Genomic DNA, 20,390 nt, shown 5'->3' on the forward strand with positions numbered 1-20,390 from the left:
ACGTCTTATTTTAAATGCACAAGTTGCCTCAAATAGGTTTTCCATCTCTCTACTATTAGCATAATAGCCGGAATTCGCTTATTAAATTAGTGAGTTAATCTGATATCTCAGTGCCCAAGGGAATAAAACATAGGACAGCTTAAGTTCAGGGTATGTCAGAAGGCTGACAGTGATGAACAGTGGGAAACAGAGCAGAATGAGGTGGTATGGTCTAAGGTTTGTAATTGCTTCAAGGGGCATATTTTACCTGAACTGCAAATCTAAAAGATTCTTCAGTGATACTCTGCTTACAGTTTGATACACGCACACATACACACACACACACACACACACACGTACTCTCTCTCTCACTTTACTCACCTTGTTACTCATTTATTTCTATGACAATGAGACAATGATACATCTATGTAACATTAGGTCACTCTCTCTGGTAGGTCAAGTCCTTGCCCAGATTCTGAGACAATAAGCAGTCTGGTATTCAAAACAATAAAAACTCAATCTCAGCTGTAGCATTAACCTCTGGCTCTGCTATTTCCTGCTTCCAGCACCATTCTCAGATTACTGACTCTTTTCAGGTCAGGCAGAAGCAACCTCCTTGGTTAGCCTATTTCTGGAGAAGATCAACTACTTTTTGGTATCAGTAGAATATTTGCATCTATGTCTAACTTCCTAATAAGGTCAACAAGTTCAGGGTGAACAATTGAGTGCTGAAAGCCCAGGAAAATGGACTAGAAAGGATAAGAATGTTGTGTTGCCTCTGGAAGCTCTCCTTACACCACAGAGATATACATGTCAGACACTGGCTTACCTGGTGTGATTTCAGAGGCACTAAATTGGTCTTCTTTGATCTACTGGAAGATGCTTTAGAGAGAAGTTGGAGAGAAAGTGGAGAACAGAAGGAGAAACAATGTGCAAGAAGTGGAGGCTGAAGGCCACAAAGACAACTGTGCCTGGAGAGAGTCCTGCTAATCAGACCTGCCTGAAATGGAAAACAAGTGCAGCCAGCTGCTTTGAAAGTCCAGCTTGGGCTTTGCCAATAGCATTAAATTCTTAGTGAATTTCCATCTCATTGACCTAGGGAGCCTTAAGCACTGCAATCAATACTTTAGTACTTTAGTAACAAGGTTGGTGCCAGCCATTGCTGGGGAGGGGGCTGAGTTCCAACTGAAATGAAATCTAAGAAAGCTTTTTTTGATAACTCCTGGTCCTGTTTACGATTTTACTCTCTGCCATTAAGTGAAATAAGATGATTTCTCAGCAGCCATGTTATTCAATCACCAGGGAACGGATTACACAGGATTTGAAGTTGGAAGTACCTGCTCTTCTTGTCCCAGTGCATCAGTCGGTTGCTGCAAAACTCCTAGTTAATAGGCAATGTTGAGAAGGCAAAGCCTGTATAGTCATGATATGGCTGTATAAAAGCCATATTTTCTCCTTTGAGAGCCCCTGAGGATTTCATCTGTTGTAAGGATACTATTAATTCAGTGGTAGTCTGGTTGCCTTGGACCTCAGCTTTCAATCCTCTGAGATGTCCCAGGATCTAAGGTCCCAGATCAGCTAGAAAAGTTTCTCTGGGAACTGATCTCAAAGCGTTTATTATGCAATTCTACATTAGTTTCTTTTTCCTATATATGTAGTTGCCAGTTCTATGTATTAAATATTGACAACAGCTCTAGTAGGATTTATAGTAAAATCCTTTTGGGAACATCATACAATTCACAGAAAGGACTCAGACTGTTTTTATTGTTTCTTTTTAAAATCTTGTGCTTCAAAATGATAACAGCAGAAGATGGCTGTCGCTATCCAATTAGCCACAGGATTTAACTAAGATACACCAGAAGGGTCTATTACTACAGGGTGAGGGGATGAAAAAGAACATACCCCGAGTGTTTCTTTTACTCTGTACTATTCTAGGCATCATACTATATGACCTCATTTAACTTCTCAACAACTCTAGAAAAAAGGCATTATTATTGCTCTTATGTAGATAAGAAAACTAAGTCTTAGAAACACTATGTAACTTTTCCCAAAGGTCAAAGTTCCTAGAAGAGGCAGGATTTATATGCAGGTAATTTGACTCGAGAGTTTATGTTCTTTCCACTACAGCATGTTTCTTTAAAAAAGCTTCCCTCTCAGGGAAAATGCTACAAAGTCTATTGCCTGGCTTAATATTTTCATCATAATCCGGAACTAATTTTCTGATGAATCAGCATGGAGTAGGCTGAGCAGCATGCCCACAGTACAGTTGTCTCTAATAAGTCCTGGTGAAGGACACAGTGAAGGGCAATAAAACCCCAGCATGAACACAGAGTTTTATTCTTTCTGATGAGTCACATGTGAGGCATAGTCAAATCTGGCCTCTTCTTTTTGAGCCAAAATAAGCTCTGCATTTGCCAGCTATGTTGTTGGTGTCTTCTTTGCTTCCATGAAGTCAGTAATATACCCAGCTTTTGAAAACACCAACTTTATTAAAGGAATACTTCTTTAAAAATGTTTGTATGACGGAGTAAAAGCACACCCCCGCCAGGATGCCAGAGAACTAGGTTTCATGCAATAAAAAGGGAAACAGTTTCATATCTAGTCTGGTTTGAGTTGAGAAAGATTCTCAAGTCAGGTTCAAGCTCATTGGGAAAGAGTGCTGGGGTAAATCAGTGACCCTGCTGTGTGTGTGGGGTGGGGAGTGGTGGGATATATCATGCACTTGCCATCCGTATTCTGGTGCATGCCCCTCCCTTCTCCCATGTATTAACTTTATGACTTTGTGCAAGTTGATCCAGCATCCTAAGGCCTTTATAGCAAAATGGAGATAATGACACCTTATGTATCTAAAGACAGCATGGATAGACCAGTTGATCTCTTCAAATCTTTTTCAGCTAGGAGGTTTAAGATTCTATTTTCTAGTATAAAGCTTAGCATTGGCTGGACTTTAATGGATTTAGTCATTGGAAACTTTAATAATGACAAGGTTTTTTAAAAGGGCGATAAAAATTTTGAAATGATTCTGCTCTAAATCAAAGAGATTTACAATATATCAATTCTTTCTTCATATCAGAATAATAATACTGAGGAAGTCCATTAAATGGTTAACTTAATTATAGCCTGTGAATCCTGTGGGGTCAGTGAAAATTATTCAGAAAAACACAGGAATGTAGGGTAGCATTCTAAATATCTATGCAGATGTTGAGTCTTAAGGAAATAACATTGTAAAACAATAAATTAGTTAACCTCATTATAGCCTTGCCTTGAGAAGAAACACAGATGATGTCTCTTCTACGTGAAATGTTCAATGAAGAACACTTCTACTTTCAATACTCACACTCCATGCAATGAACAGAAAACAGACTCAGAATTGCTTATCACAGATCTATGTCTTACCTGGGATCACAGAGAAATTTGGTTTTCTCTCCTTCTTCTCTCCAGATAAGCCATTCTCGAAAAGAAGGATGTACAAACATACGAGTCATGTCTCTGCGCTTGATTAGGAACATGGAGAGGTTCTCCATTCTCTGCTGAAAATCCTCCCATTCTAGTGTGCCTTCAATGCTCCCAGCATTGATGGCCTGGAAGATATGCTCATCAGTCAGTGGGTGGAGAGAGGCCACTGCCACATTCAGGAGAGGCATCACCCGGTCAAAGGAAGACTGGGTTGGGAACTTCATATTGCACTGGAGTAAATAAACCTCTGAGAGCGAAACAGGAACTACTTTGTAGCTAGAGCTCTTTAACACTAGATAGCCTTTCTCTATGAGGTCAAATGTAAGTTTCAGATATAGATAGGACCCTTGACTGAGGGTCTTGAGATGAGAACTGAGTTTGCCAAATGTAGTATTGTCCATTTTGCCATTAAGTGAAATGTTATTCTGGATCTCTGAGCTGCTGTGTATCCGGTGCAGGATGTAAGCCTGCAGGTCCTGGTCTATGGCTTCATTCTCTTCTAGTCGATCCAAAAAAATCCTATGGAAAGGCAGCAGCTTGGTAATTTCCTAAAACAGATGGAGAGAGAGAAAGAGACAGAAACCTTCAGTTTCCCCTAACTCTTGTGATAAACTATGAGGTTCACAAATTTATTCTGAACTTCGAAGTGGCCAAACAGGGAAACTTGATCACGTATTGGTATCCAAAAAGTAAAACAGATTAGTTGCATAGAAGGGACACAACTTCTCCTAACATTGAGACTTAAGATATATTTTTAAATGGGTCTTTGTAAAGGGTGCTTTTGGAGTGATTTCATGATCGTTATTCTAAACAACACTCCTGAAATAAACAGAAAATGGAGTGCTGTATAACTCTTTTGCTGTAATTTTTCTCAGTGTAAACCAGGGCATAATGCCAAGTACAAGTCAGTAAGAGAAATGTATAAAGATTCAAAGAATGGCTTAGAAAAAGTTGGCTTTCTAACTCTCCTAATAAAATGACTATTTAAAAAAAAATTTCCCACACAACACAGATGTATAAAATGACTACATTTAAATGCGGGCCTTCTGGAGATACCTTAGCTGAAAGGTACACTTCTAACAGTAGGAAGCTTGGCACCTTAGTAATCTGTTGGAAATTCTATCGGGGGAAGGTGATATGGCTTTGTGGCTACTCCTATGCACTGGATTCCGTCCTTTCTTACCCACTCATGGACTTTGCTCCTGTGAGTACCCATTCCCTCTCCTGCATCTGTTTCTTCTCAGCTGGGTCACACAGACATAAACTCCATATTCTTCCTTCCAGCTACTACCCTGTATCTCTGTTTCCATTTTTCACAGAAGTTTTCTCTATTCGCTATTTATAATTCTTTCCTTCTCATTCTCTCCTCCATTTGTTCCAATCAGGCTGCACCCCTACCACCTCACTGAAGTGGTTCTTGTCAAGGGCATCAGTAACTTTCACTTTGCCAAATCCAATAATAAAGTTCCAGTTCTCATCTTCCTCAACCTCTCAGCAATGTTTGACACAACGGATCTCACCTCAATGCACTTTTTTTGGAGTCACTTTCTGCAGCTTGCTCCCTGAGAACGTTCCCCTCTTTTCTCTCTTAGCACACTGGCCACTTTTAACCTTCCCTCTTTTGCTGGCTCATTTTTATTTCCCAGCTCATCCAGGGCTCTGGGCTCTGTTCTTTCCTCTTCTCTAGCCATTGTCACTCCCATCAGTAGATTCTTTGGTCCCATGGTGCTAAATATTATGTGTATGTGGCTCATGCCTAACTTTATGTTTCTAGCTTAGTCATCTCCCCTGAGTCCCATCTTATATCTGTCTACTCAACATTTACATTTGGATATTTCATAGACAATGTGACCAAATCAGTACTTAATTTTGTCCCCCACCACCAAACTCACCCCATGTCAATAAATGGCATTACCACTGACTCTACCACCAAATTCTAGAAGATATCTGTGATCTTTCTATTGTCCTCAAATCATCATTCACCCATTTGCTCACAACATACCCAGGATTCATTCTTGAGTCTTCTCTCTTGCTGACACTCATATTCAGCCCATCATCAAGTCCTTTGACTCTCCTTCAAAATACAGTCCATCAAAATATGACCATTTCACGTGGTCCCCATCATTATCACTCTAGTCTAAGCCACCATTACCTTTCAACTATACTTCTGCTTCGACTCTTTATCCCTTACATTTTATTATGTAGACGGCCAGCTGACAGAAATCTTTAAAAAAGATCAGATCTCATCACTTTTAAACGAGAGGCCTTTCCTATGTATACTATCTGAAACAACTACTATCCAGTTATCCCTCCACCCTATTTTGTTTTCTTCATAGCACTTAACACTACCTGTAATTTTAGTATATGTTTAACTTTTTGCTCATTTGTTTTTTGTGTTCCTTACTAAAATATAAGCTTTAGGAGGATGGGAATATTGCCTGTCTTGTTCATTTTGAATCTCCAGCCCCTAGAACAGTCCCTGAAATACTCTTACGTACTTAAGAAATGTTTGTGGAAATAATGATGATCAAATATAAATGAAGGTTCATTTTCTAAAACCTATAAATTCTTTCACTGTCAGAAATGAAATAATTTTTAAAAATTCTTAGTTGAAGTACTTTTTCTGTTGGCACAGCTGAAAAATTAAAGTCACCTACTCTATCCGGAAACATTTACAATTTCTTTTGAGACTGCACATGATATTATGTAAGAATATGTATGAGGATAACATCTCCGAAGCATCCATTTGGTAAAACAGTCAGAGATTACATTCCTGGAGATTTCTTTCATTCATCTTTCATTTTTAACAATTAACCTACTAATAATGATAGGTTATATAATTTTTAGTTGTAAAGATGGATTTATATTGATTTATCCATATCCTTTAGCTCAAACTACTTTGAGATTAATAATAAACATCTGTAAGTTGGTGGCCAGGATTAGAAATATAGTTTCTCATCATGGAAGACAGTAATGCTAATTGGTCAATATATAGAAATAATGCTAAGTGCCTGGCAGAGGGGGAAAGGAGGGACTTACATGTATAGACTATTTTCTGTACATTAGCACTTATGACAAGGGGGCTGCATCCAAATAGTGAGACGAGCGTATAATGTTTGAGATTTTAATATTCATCAGAGGAGGAAATAATTTTTATAAAAAGAATGAGAAACATTGTTCCAAAGCAAGTGTGAATATGTAAAGAATGGGACACCAACTCAGCTACAATGAGAAGGCTGGGGAAAGCAGAGTCATTTATCTTTAGCCCATATATTTTTACAGGCTCAGTCTCACATTCCCGGTCCTTCTTCCAGGCCATTAAGTGACCAGTGAGTGAGAAGGGAAAGTAATTAGAAAAAACAACAACAACAAAAACCTTATCTCTCAGTTGTAGTACATTTAATCTAAAGCCCTAATATTGCCAATTTTTGTTAAAGGAGGGCAGATATAGAAGAAAGTCCATATTCATGCTGTAGAAGAGTTGTTTAAGTAGAAGCAGACGGAGGAACCAGAAAATCTGATTCTAGGGTGTAGATTGAACTGAATTTTGCATAGCATTAAATGATTAAAAAATGTTAAACGAAAGTCAAAGTGTTAGAGATAATCTTTACACTGCTGTCCTCAGAACGGTCTAGAAAAATGGACTTTCTTTTCATGCTATTTTGAGGAACATTTTATTAAACCTCATCCAGAGCAATAGGAATGGGAATCTGAGAGTCATGTACAAAGAATGTTCTTTCTAGATTCTATCTCTCAAAATATTAGATTAATTCTTCGGAAATTATTCTTCATAACGCTCTAGGACATAGTAGAAGTTTACAGAACTAGGACCTAGAACTTTTTCAGTTTAAGCTCCTTCCAAGAGGAATCATTTATGGTTTAAAAGCAAACAAACACATACCTGTAAACTGGTCCTAACTGTTACAATTAGTTTAAGCCAAGAAGGAAACTTTCCGATCATTTTACTCAGAAACGATACAACTGTATCCCCATAATCCGGTTTGTGAAATTCTGCTTCATTTAATCCATCAATTAAAATGATGAAATCTTCATCTGGGATTTTTCTCTCTGAGATAGAAAGAAACACATTACTTAATAATTACCAAGTGGATAAATGAGTTCTTATTGGATCTTTGATCACATATTTCTTTGGAACAAAATATTAGAAAAGGCTTGTCATGTGTTTAGTGAATGCTCAGGGTACATCATTTATTCTAAGGGCATGGAAAAATTAACTTAGTAAATTCATCTTGCTTTTAATCAGGTATGAAGACTTTTGTCGCTATGAGTATACATATCATCATTTTCAGAAATCTCCACATTAATAGTTGTGAGACAGCCTGAGTATTGGAGTTAAGAAAATTTGCACATGGGAAGTCCTTTTTCTCTTACACATGAAAAAGCTGAGTAGAATGTGTTCTGTTTTTTTTTTTTCCTATCTGACAGCATTAAAGAGAATAGTATCATATGTTCTTTTGGGAATGTCCCCAAAAAGGTTTATGTAAAGTCTAAAGCAGTACATAGGACTGCATGTGAATGTGAATGTGTAGTGGGAAGGAAGAGACAGAGTAACAGACAAAAGAAATCCCAGGCATCAGAGTTGAACCAGGTGGCTAGATCCCAACACCCTAGCAGCTTCCTAGACTATACCTAAAGCAGCTGCAATGAGACCAGTTCCTTGATCTTCCCAAAGGGAGAGGAGTCAAGTGGGAAAGAAAAACATCCGCTGTGTTTGTGTCCAGTTCTCTCTTGGACTCCACATGATCCTGCATTGACAAAATCAATTTAACTTTAGGGCTATGCTGACGAAGCAGCTTGGGAAGATTTCAGGCTTCTGCACTTGCTAAATGCTTATTGATTCTTGGTTCAACAATTAGAGATTCAAAAATTTCCATACTGAAAGAACATTTTAGTCTAAGTGAATTGTGAATAACAAGTAAAAGTTATTGGTTAGCAGGATCTCACAGGTTCTGAAAGGGGGAAAGCAAAGGGAAGAGGGCAAGCAGTCATCAGATACCTGGGGTGAGAAACAGGTTTTATCTGAGGAGGAAAAAGAAGATGAAGCTGAGGACAGAAGAAAATGTCTGTGGACTTGTGTACAAAATTGGCTCTTTTTGCCTTTGAAAGTCAAGACCAATTGAAACTGAATATACTATTTTGTTTCCATATTTGAAAATATACAGATCTTTTGCAATGATTAATAAGCCCTTATTATTTTTCCCCTAAAGCATAAACTTTGTAAAAGAGATTTAATTTCAGTATCCAAATCGGTTCTCAAATTATGAAGTTTTAACAATTACTTTCATTTGCCAAGTTTTTAGGGAGTGAAATGAACTATGGATTCCAGCTCTATTAACAATCACTACTAATGGAGTGGTATTCTAGATGACAAAGCACTAAGAAAACATGAAATTCCTTCAGGGAGTGCAATGTATTAAGGAAGAAAGAGGAGTTGCTCGGAACTAACTGGGATTTACCCAAACAACTCGGGGGGTGTTATGTTCTTGATTTTGAAGGCTCTGGCTCCCTTAAGCTTAACCATGCCTTTAATTTCCATAGAGGAATTTTCTAGTTGCATTCTGCCTGGCTAAGCACCATCAGCTAGTATCACTCACTGTGCTTGCTGGAGCTATCTACCCCTGTCCTGGTTCAGGAGAGCCCACTGCAATATTTTTAAGCTCTGACTGTTAAACAGCTGGTAGCTTGGAATTGTCTATGGTAGGAATATTTACATAATAAAAATTGGCAAATATTATAAATCAGCCCTCCTCTCCCAGGTTGCTGTTAAAAATTTACCAGCACACCATTGTCCCCACCCTTCAATTACATCTCCTTTAATAACTTCAACCAGGTTCCTTCATAAGAAAGTCATGATCTTCCAGTAGACAAAACAGCTGATGATAATGCATCTGTTGGGATTTTCTTTGGGAATCATTGCAAACACATTCTCAAGCATGAAGATCAGTAATGTGTAGTAAATTATGGTCCAGACATTTTAATGAATGAATAACTCATTTGCTAATAAAATTACATTTTCATTTGCATAAATTCTTAGTAGAATTTATGAACGTGTATTTACAAGGGATTAAAAATAAGGATTTTAAAGGGCTTGGGAAACCTTTTTAGTGACTTGTCACCTAGAGCAGTGGCTCCTAAGCACCAGTCCATTTAAAGTTTTTAGTTAGTCCATGACAAAATAAGAAAATAGCAACAGCTCAGAATTTGTATGGATGTAGATATAAGCCCATGAGAAAAGTAGATAATACATTATTTTTTATTTTTAAAAGGGGGTACTTGCCTTCCCCCTTAATAAAGCTAATTTTATTCTTCTAAATTCTGGTTATTATTTTTTTTTTTGAGATTTCCACTGTTTTGAAGGAATTACTTACAAGTCACCTACTAATGTAGGTGTCAAAAAAAATTTCATCATTTAGGAAGTAAGGAGGGCATATTTACCTAAGGATATCATAATTTTTAGGATTCAGCCCAATAAATGCAAATAATTTCCTAATGCTACTAATGCTGTAAAACAATGAGAACTGTTTTTGAAATAATTCATTTTCCTTTGCTAAATGATAAGGTTTCTCAATTATAAATTTAAGAGGTGAGATACTAATGTTCTTTAAATTTTGACTTTGAAATGCAACCAGCCTACAAGAATGCTTCAGTATGTTCACTCATTCAAATTTCTGTAGATATTTAGAGTAGTACTTTAAATCAGTAGCTTAAAAAAATTTTACAAATAAAAATAAATTGTGGACTAACAAAGGATTGCTGCTTCATATTTTGCCATGTAAGAACATGTAAAATATAATTACCATCCACGATCACCACTATTTCATAGAATAAAAAGGATTTTAACATTAAAAAAGTAGGAGGGACATTATCTAATCTTTACATACATACATATGGAAAACTACATTGTATCTACATCCATACAAATTCTGAGCTGCTATTTTCTTATTTTGTCATGGACTAACTAAAAACTTTAAATGGACTGGTGCTTAGGAGCCACTGCTCTAGGTGATAAGTCACTAAAAAGGTTTCCCAAGCCCTTTAAAATCCTTATTTTTAATCCCTTGTAAATACACGTTCACCAGGGATTCCCCATGCCTCCACTTACATGTGTTCCTAACAAATATGTGAACTTTCTTCCTTAGTAGTTCCATTGTAAGACTCTACCTAGGTGCTTGAGAGAAATAAGAATTACAGAGACTGCCAGAGAAGAGATAGTAGCTAGTACTGAAGTCAGAACTGAATCTTGGCGCATGAGATTCTTTTACTGGTATATATAGGAATTGTTGAAATTGAAAAAGAAGACTCATATCAGACAATATCTTTGTTCTGAAAAGCTTCACATAATATATGAGTTATCTTTCCTTCAGTGTGGTAACAAATTAGTGTCTCAGCTGAGCCTGGTGGCTCACACCTGTAATCCCAACACTTTGGGAGGCTCAGGTGGGAGGAAGGCTTGAGTCCAGGAGTTCCAGACCAGCCTGGGCAACATTGTGAGACACTATCTTTACAAAAAATAGAAAAAAGTTGGCCAAGTATGATGGTGCGCTTCTGTAGTCCTAGTTACTGAGGCAGGAGGATCGCTTGGGCTCAAGAGGTCAAGGCTGCAGTGAACTATGATCTTGCCACTGTACTCCAACCTGGGTGACAAAGTGAGACCCTGTCCCAACAAAACAAAACAAAACAATTTGTGTCTCCTTTCATTTCATATTGGTAGCTAAAGCAAAAGTGTACTGAGAAACTTCAAAACTTTTTCATTTGTTTTATATGCGCATGTGGGTGTGCGTGTGTGTATGTATTTTAATCACTGTACTTGTGGAACTTTAAAGTACTGTGAAAAATACTGACTCATTTTTCAAAGAAAATACATAATTTGAAATCTAGCTTCTGACTCTAAAATGAAAGTGTTTTCCATTGAAAAAACTCCAGCTACCTTTAAAAAATAACTCTATATTAAAAATTATTGCAACAAAATTTATATATAGTGAATTACAAAGATCTTAACTATACACTTTGATAAGTTTTGACAGCTATATGTACTCATGTAAGCAACACTGTGATCAAATTTAGAACATTTCTATCCTTCCAGAAATTTCTGTTAGGTTCTCCTCCAGTCAGTCCTCAATAGGAAACCACTGTTCTGATTTCTATCACTGCAGACACTTTTCTTTTGCTTAACTGTTTCTGAGACTCTTCTACATTGAGTGTACTATTATTTTGTTCCTTTTTAATACTAAGAAGTATTCAATGGAATGAATGTACTATATTTATCTATTCTGTTGATGGACATCTGGGCTGTTTCCAGTTTTTGACGACTATGAATAAAGCTGCTAGAAACATTCTTGTACAAGTGTTTTGTAGACATATGTTTTCATTTCTCTTGGGTAAATACGTAGGAATGGAATTGCTTGGTCGTAAAGTAGATGTACATTTAACTTCATAAGAAACTGTTGGCTGGGTGTGGTGGCTCATGCCTATAATCCCAGCACTTTGCGAGGCTGAGGCGGGAAAACTGCTTGGGCCCAGGAGTATGAGACCAGTCTGGGCAACATGGCAAGACCCCCATCTCTTAAAAAAAAAATAGCCAGGTATGGTGGTGCATGCCTGTAGCCCCGGTTACTCAGAAGGCTGAGGTGGGAGGATTGCTTGAGACGAGGGGGTCAAGGCTGTAGTGAGCTGTGATCATGCCACAGCACTTCAGCTTGGGCAATACAGTGAGAGACCTTGTCTCAAAAAAAAGAAACTGACAAATAGTTCTCCAGAGTAGTAGCGCTACTGTATAGTCCCATCAGCAATGTATGAGAGTTCCAGTTGTTTCTCATCCTTACCAACATTGGATGTTCATTCTTTTAAATTTTAACCATTCTAATGGGTGTGAAGTGGTATTCTCATTGTAATTTTTAATTTGCATCTCCCTGATTACTCATGTTAAACGCTTCTTCATGTGCTTGTAGGCTGTTGACGTATCTTCTTTTGTAAAGTGTCTAAATCGTTTGTCCATTTAAAAACTGAACTGTTTGCATTCTACATGTATCGTAGATACAAGTGCTTTGTCTTTCACACACAGAAACATAGTGAATATTTCCTCCTCTTTGGTGACTTGCTTTTCCTTTTTCTTACTGGTATTTTTTGTTGAGCAAATATTTTTAAGTTTGATGAAGTCTAATTTGTCATCATTTTTATATAATTAGTGATACTTTATGTCCTTACGAAATCTTCACCTATTCCAAGTTTGTGAAGATATTCTATGTTTCTTCTATTAGCTTTAGAGATAGAACTTTTCTATTTAGGTCTGTGATCCATCTCATATTAATTTTGGTGTATAGTGTGAAGTAAGGATTGAGATTCTTTCCCCTTTCCCAAACATTATCTAGTTCTTCCAGTACCATCTGATGACAAGAATTCTCTAATTGCCTTGGCACCTTAGAGAAGATCAACTGACTGCATATGTGGGTCTATTTCTGGATTCTCTATTCTGTTCCATTGATCTATTTTCTATCCTTGCATGAATACAATCCTGTCTGTGGAATTTTGGACCTGACTCAAGCTGGCTCATGAGAGCTGATTGCTAAATTTTTAAGCATCAAATCAGCCCCCCATCCCTGAGCCGGTTGTTAAACATTTACTAGCATATCATTGTCATGACTATTATAGTAATCTGCAATTCTGTATGTCTTGAAACCAGATCCTATCTTCCAACTTTCTTCTTCAAGAATGTTTTGGCTATTTTTGGTACTTTGCATTTCTAACAAGTTGTCTATTTTTACAGAAAAATTCTGCTGGGATTTTTTTTTTTTTTTTGAGACAGAGTTTTGCTCTTGTTGCCCAGGCTGGAGTGCAATGGCGTGATCTCAGCTCACTGCAACCTCCACCTCCCGGGTTCAAGCGATTCTCCTGCCTCAGCCTCCCGAGTAGCTGGGATTACAGGCATGCGCCACCATGCCCGGCTAATTTTGTATTTTTAGTAGAGACAGGGTTTCTCCATGTTGGTCAGGCTGGTCTCGAACTCCCAACCTCAGGTGATCCACCTGCCTTGGCCTCCCAAAGTGTTGGGATTACAGGCGTGAGCCACTGCAACCAGCCGGGATTATGTTTAATCTATAGAATAGTTTAAGGAAAAACTGACATCTTCCAATCCACATTTATGACATATCTCTTTCACTTACTAAGTTCTTTAATTTCACTTTGCAATATTTTTGCTGTGCTTTCACAATGTCTTACACATCTTTCGTACATTTATTTTTAAGTATTATATATTTTTTGGTGCCACTGAAAATCGTATTTATTCTACTTATTTGTTACTATATTGAATAGCAAGGGGTTACCTGAATGTCTGGGGCTGGGGGTTGGAAGTTGGAATCATTTGGAGGCTTATTCACGCGTATGTTTGGTGGCAGAGCAGGAATGAGCACTGGCACAGTCAACTAGACTCTCCCTGTGGTTTGTGCTTTGCAGCATGGTGAACTCAGGGCAGTCAGGCTTCATACATGGCAATACATGCCTCCCAAAGCAAGTGCTTTGGTGAACAAGATGGAAGCTGCATGGCTATTTATGACCTCCCTCAGTTGTCACATAGCATCACTTTGCAGTATTTTGTTGGCTGAAGTAGTTGCAAGCCTGCCCAATTACGAAGGGAGGGGACCCAGGTTGAACTATTAGTGGAAGTAATGTCTAATAATTTGTAGCCATGTTTTAAAACTGCCACGTAGTTTTAAAATTTCATTTTCAGAATTTTGTTGTTAGTATAGAAATATTTGTATATTGACTTTATAGCCTAGAGCTTTGTGCTTACTAGTTCTAGTCAGATTTCTTTTTTCTGGGTAGATTCCTTGGAGTTTTCTAAGGTAAACAATTATGTTGTCTGCAAATAAAGACAGTTTTACTTCTTCCTTTCCAATATTTATACTATTTGCATGCTTGTTTATTTTCTTATTGTACTAGCCTGGACCACCAGTGGAATGATGAATGTAAGTGGTGAGAGTGAGGGAACACTCTTGTCTTGCTCTTGACCTTAGGGGAAAAAAGCATTCAACATTTCACTACATGTATTTTTGGAGTCGTCATTTATCAGACAAAACTTCCTTCTACTCCTAGTTTGTGTAGTTTTTATCATTAATTGGTGTAGTTGGGAGGGACTGGTTTCATGGAAGAGAATTTTTCTGGGGTAGAGGGTGGAGAGGATGGTTTAGGGATGAAACTGTTCCACCTCAGATTATCAGGCATTAGATGAAGTGTACAACCTAGATCCCTTGCACGCAGAGTTCACAATAGAGTTCGTGCTCCCACGAGAATCTAATGCTGCAGCTGATCTGAAAGAAGGCGGAGCTCAGGTGGTACCCGTCGCTCCCCTCCTGCTGTGTGGCCTGGATCGTAACAGGCCAAGGACCTATATCCATCCACGGCCCAGGGGTTGGGGACCCCGATGTAGTATTTTGTCGAATGCTTTTGTACATTTATTGAAATGATTATGTGGATGTTCTCCTTTATTCTGTTAATATGATGAATTACACTGATTAACTTTCTTTTTCCTTTTTGAGACCAGGTCTCATTCTGTTACCCAAGCTGGAGTGCAGTGGCATGATGTTAGTTTACTGCAGCCTTGACCTCCTGGGCTCAAGTGACCATCCTGCCTCAGCCTCCTGAGTAGCTGGGACTACAGCTGTGCACCACCATGCCTGCTGGTGTTGTCGTTGAGATGGGTACTTGCTATGTTGCCCAGGCTGGTCTTGAATCCTAGGCTCAAGTGATCCTCCTGCCTTGCAAAGCACTGGGATTACAGGCATGAGCCACCAAGCCTAGCCTAAATTCCTTTTATGTTCCAGTTACCGTACTAGCTGTTATGTCTTCAATGGTTATGCAGCTTTTATAGTTTAGTGGGATAAAAATATGCTAAACATTAAATAACTAGATAGTCATTAATTACATTGTTCTGCCTCAGCCTCCAGAGTAGTTGAGACTATAGCTACTTATCTCTTTAATTTGGTCTATTTTTGATTCATGAATTTTGAACCTGTTATTAGGTGCATACATCTAATACATCTTCCTGATGAATTGGCCCTTTTATGTTTATCAAATGCCTCTTTAGAAATACTTCTTGTCTTGAAGGCTACTCTGTCTGAGATTACTATAGTCACTCCAGCTTTCTTACACTCCATGTTTATACAGTCTCTATCCTTTTACTTTCAATCTGTGTCTTTATATTTAAAAAACTGCATACGGTTGAGTCTTGCTTTTTATCCAGTCTGACAGTTTTTACCTTTTAATATAAGTGTTTAGCCCATTTACATGTAATGTAATTGTTGATATTATTGCTTATACATCTACTATTTTGCTTGTTCTGTCTCTAAAAAAGAATTCTTCTTTATTTCCTGAGTTCTTTTGGATCACTCTAATAAATTTTAGTATTTCCAGCTGGAAAATTGTGTTTCCAGCTATTGCTCATGATGGTGATTTAAGGGTGAGTTAAAAACATGGAAATAAGATGAAGTAATTAAATTCACTTAGAACAGTATTTATCAATAGAGATCGCTGAAGCTGGTTATGGAGACTAAATGAGAAGCAGATATATCTTGTAGCAAAACTATAAAACATATGAATTATAGTTGAGAATCCAGAGCTGACTGCAAGCATTTGGATAGTCTTTTTTTTTTTTCTGAGACGGAGTCTCACTCTGTTGCCTAGGCTGGAGTGCAGTGGCGCGATCTTGGCTCACTGCAAGCTCCGCCTCCCGGGTTAACGCCATTCTCCTGCCTCAGCCTCCCGAGTAGCTGAGACTACAGGTGCCCGCCACGATGCCTGGCTAATTTTTTGTATTTTTAGTAGAGATGGGGATTCACTGTGTTAGCCAGGATGGTCTCGATCTCCTGACCTCGTGATCCACCTGCCTCGGCCTCCCAAAGTGCTGGGATGGATAGTCTTCTTGAACTGGCTGTAAGGTGTAGATCCTTGTATCACTGTGCTTCTTTCAAGGTACTCCTACATGTGAGCAGTTTCTATATTCATTTATCTGTTCAAAACGTATTTCCTAAAATGCCTACTATGTTCAAGGTGAGGTAACCACTGTGAAGGATAAAAGCTGAATTTTACAAAGTTCCTAATTTCAATAACATACAATTTACTCAAGGGGATAAGTGCGAAAGTAATTCTTATAAACTGCAAAGTGTATCTGGCAAATGGTAAATATTTAATAAATGTTAATAATAAAATTTTAAATTCTTGTTATACATTATGTGTTATGTACCATAAATACATATATATATTTTGAAAAAAGATCTAATGTTATTTGGAAGGACATCATTTCTGACCGGAGGGGGGCAGGTAGATCAGCAGGTATTTCATGAATGAGGTAGCATTTAAGCTGGTCCTTGATAGATGGGAGGAATTCTGACAGAGATGTAAGAAGAAGGTATATCAAGAAAGAAAATAATGAGTAAATATACAGAGGTGGGAAAATCTAGGGGAGTATTTGAGAACTAGTGAATATTTTAGTTTACACAAAAACACAGGGTTCCTAAGGATAACAGTGAATAATAAGGCTGAAAAGCAGGTTGGATGCTGGCCATCAAGCATCTTGAATGTCAAAACAAGGAACTGAAAGTTAATTCAGAAGGCAATAGGCAATCAGCGGATTATGAATTGGGGAATTATGTGATCAGAGAAGTGCTTTATAAAACTTTATCTGGAAGAAATATATAAAGTCTAGAAGACTGGAGAGACTGGGGAAGAACTTCTCCACCAGGTGTGCCATGAATGGTTTAGAAGTGTACTTAAAATTCAGCCCTCAGGACATCTGAGGCTTGGCAGAGCTGTCTCCTCAGGGCCAGTCATGTCCAGCAATGAGGAGTTATAAATTTTTATCCCAGTATGCTATACAAAGTTTTATTATTTTGTAAGTGTGTCATGACGTGGAAAAAGCACTAAACTAGAGAACCAGGAAAGACCAGGATGAGGTAATTATAGATACGATGTTATGGGCAGATGAACAGTCCTTGTGGTAATGATGCTAGAAACAATTGAGCCAAGTGGGTGTGAGAAACATGATGAAGGCGGAATTAACAGGTTTTAGAGATTGACTGAATGTCCAGGAAATAGGCTTAAAAATACTTGTGGAGAAACGGCAACATTTAAAAAGGTAACAGGTAGCAAAGATAGTGACAGAGGTCATCAGAGTAGAGGAGAAAGAGAAATTCTGATATCCAAGTAACCAGCATGGAAGCTGAAACAACTAAAGATGATGGCCAGGAGAAATTACAAACCATCTTTCCTTATTAGTACCTCCAAAGCCCTTGAGAAAGGTGTCTAAGTCTCTCAGGAATAAACAGGATTGCTCAGGAATTTTATGCATACCCACATCCTTTTCTTTGGTTTCTGGCACTAACAAAACATTGTTAAGGGTATGGGGCAGGAAGACTTAAGAAGGCATGTACCATTTTCAAGGAAATGGTTGCACTTAGGCCACTGCTAACACTAGAATTGCAGAGGAAAAAGGGAGGAAAGGCATGAGCATGAGTGAGAGATGGATCTCATTTAATTTTTTTCACTTAAAAATAACAACTCTCCTATGATACAATTTATGTGCCGTAAAATACCCTTATGCCCCTTAAGTAGATTTTAAAGTGTACAGTTAAATGATTTCTGGTTTATACAGAGAACTGTGCAACCATGGATGCCATTCCACTTCACATGAACTGATGGGGTAATAAAATACATTTTTTTATTAATATTACATATTACAGGGGAGATTTCTAATCATAGAAACTTCCCAACACTGCATTGGAGCCACAAATTTACTGACTTATTTAAACTTCACAGAAAGGACTGAAAGCTCTACTATCTTCAGGACAAGGAAAAGGCATTCTATTTGGAAATAAGAATGAGAATTTTTATAAAGAAAAGAGGAAGTAGTAGTTACTGTTGGATTTTTTTTTTTTTTTTTTTTTTTTTTGCAAGCAAAAGCTCTGTTAACTGTATCCTACAGGATATCCAGCTATGGAACATTTAGCTTTGGCAATGTGATAAAATTAATCATTTTTATAGTATGACCTGGGTGACCTTGGGCTCTAAACCTCCATCTTTCCCCTCCATTGGGCCTTTTCTGTACCTTTATGGAGATTTTCTAGTGGCTCCAGGACTCCCCTCCGGAAGGAGGCCATGGGGTCTTGAACACAGGACCGAAGGCTCAGCATGCTCTGCAGGTGAGGTTCCCGAAGAAGCTGCTCCCGATAGGCTGTCAGCTGAGGTGAGCGGCAGAGCAAGGCAGCAACATTGTGGACAAATTCTGGCACCAAGCAAGTGTAGGCATTATCTGCTTGACAATAGTGATAGGCAACCACCTGCAAAAGAAAGATGAGAATGCAAACAGGATTATCAGTAGTAAGAGCAATAGCTATGATTATCAGCTATTGAGTGATTATACTAGAAATCACTTAATATCTCAGTATTACATAATACTTTTTTGTCTCTTCATTCCTCAACTTTTCCAAGTAAACATAAAAGCTGCTAACTCAGAAAATGTCTGATTTATGTAAGATCAGAAATTTGATACATTACTTCTATTGTATGCAAATGATATCATAACCCAGAATAAAATTTGTAAATAAAAATGGAGTTTTCCTCTGGATTATAAGAAATAGGAAGCAAGTCTGAAAATTAAGACTTACATTGATATCACTAACATTTGTTCAGCATGGAGCAGTATAGGAAAGAGTCTAATCTTTAAACAAAGCATGAGGAATAAAATAATCCAAGAAAAATCATGTTAGTCTCAACAAACACATATACTTCTATCAATTTTTGGATTACAGGTGTGTTATAAACTAAGTCTTATAAAAATAAAGTAATTCAGATTTTAAAATTAGCATTAAGTGTTTTCTGAGCACCCAGGCAGAGACAGAAAAAGAGTATCAGAATTAGATAAAAGGAAGAAGGAAAGGAGTGAGATTTTTGTTAGATGTAGGTCTTAAAATCAAAGAACATGGAAAATTGATAAGCATTAATACCATCCAGGGTCTGGGCTGACTGGCTAGGACCTGGAGTTCTAGGGTCTGTTTTTTGTTTGTCAGAATCTGCGCAGCACTCACCCCAGGTCTTCTGGCTGTTCTCTTTGCCTCCAGGGCAAGTACAAAGGGAATTTTAATCTGGACCACTTTTCTGGCTCATTACTACCCAGAAAAGGGATTGGACTGTGTAGAAAATACCAAACTGGACGGGGGGGATTTAGCTTGAATGTAGAGAAAGCACTCAGCATGGTGCTCAGCACCTAGTAAATCATAGCAATGTCAGCTGATGCTGCCATTATCATCACCATCTTCATCCTCCTTACTGCCATCATTCTTAAGGATCTGTATACTGTCTTTTTCAGCTACTAGCTTTGTGCCTATATACCAGCAACTGAAATCTGTCCTAGGGGCACTCATAGACATATGAATTCCAGCTCTTCAGGCTTCTCTTAGAGAACACCACCTCTAACTCATCAGGCATCTGCCAGTCATCTACTAAAGAGCTCTGCTTTGAAAAGACTCCTCATGTACTGGTATGGTCATCCTAGTTCTTTTAACACATGTTGGAAATGTCGATATTTTTTAAACACCTGAAATCCTTCTCATTAAACATAAAAAACCCCCAAACAATACAGGAAATGTTACTACATATACAAAGCTGAAGAGAGGAATCGCCTGTGAGTGAAGCAATGAAGTCTGAGCACAATATGGAAAGTGGAAATCAGAGGTGGTATTTTAAAAATCTCCACTTTTCTTCACATAGACTGGTGATTATTTTACCTATTGTATTTTACCTATCTTAAACACAATGTAAGGAACCTAAAGAGAAAACCTGTCAGCAACTGATCTGTCCTCTCAATGAGCAGTGAATGCCAGTGGTTAGGTCTACATGGGTACAAATCTCCACTGGACAAAAAGCAAACAGCAAACCTCTACATCAAT

The 20,390-nt window shown here is 37.9% G+C and overlaps 1 protein-coding gene across 6 annotated transcripts in view; it reads right to left on the reverse strand.

The window, feature by feature from the left end:
* Nucleotides 1-20,390, reverse strand: part of TANC2 (tetratricopeptide repeat, ankyrin repeat and coiled-coil containing 2) — a 484,030-nt gene that overhangs the window by 63,505 nt on the left and 400,135 nt on the right. For all 6 annotated transcript variants that reach the window (XM_030800293.1, XM_012497692.2, XM_030800292.1 and 3 more), the window contains 3 exons: nt 18,551-18,782; nt 7,337-7,503; nt 3,376-3,983 (listed from right to left, as the gene is read on the reverse strand). In XM_030800293.1, the coding sequence (XP_030656153.1) occupies nt 3,376-3,983; nt 7,337-7,503; nt 18,551-18,782 (1,007 nt within the window). The remainder of the gene's footprint in view (nt 1-3,375; nt 3,984-7,336; nt 7,504-18,550; nt 18,783-20,390) is intronic.

Source organism: Nomascus leucogenys, chromosome 19 (assembly GCF_006542625.1).
Source record: "Nomascus leucogenys isolate Asia chromosome 19, Asia_NLE_v1, whole genome shotgun sequence".
Lineage (NCBI taxonomy): Eukaryota > Metazoa > Chordata > Mammalia > Primates > Hylobatidae > Nomascus > Nomascus leucogenys.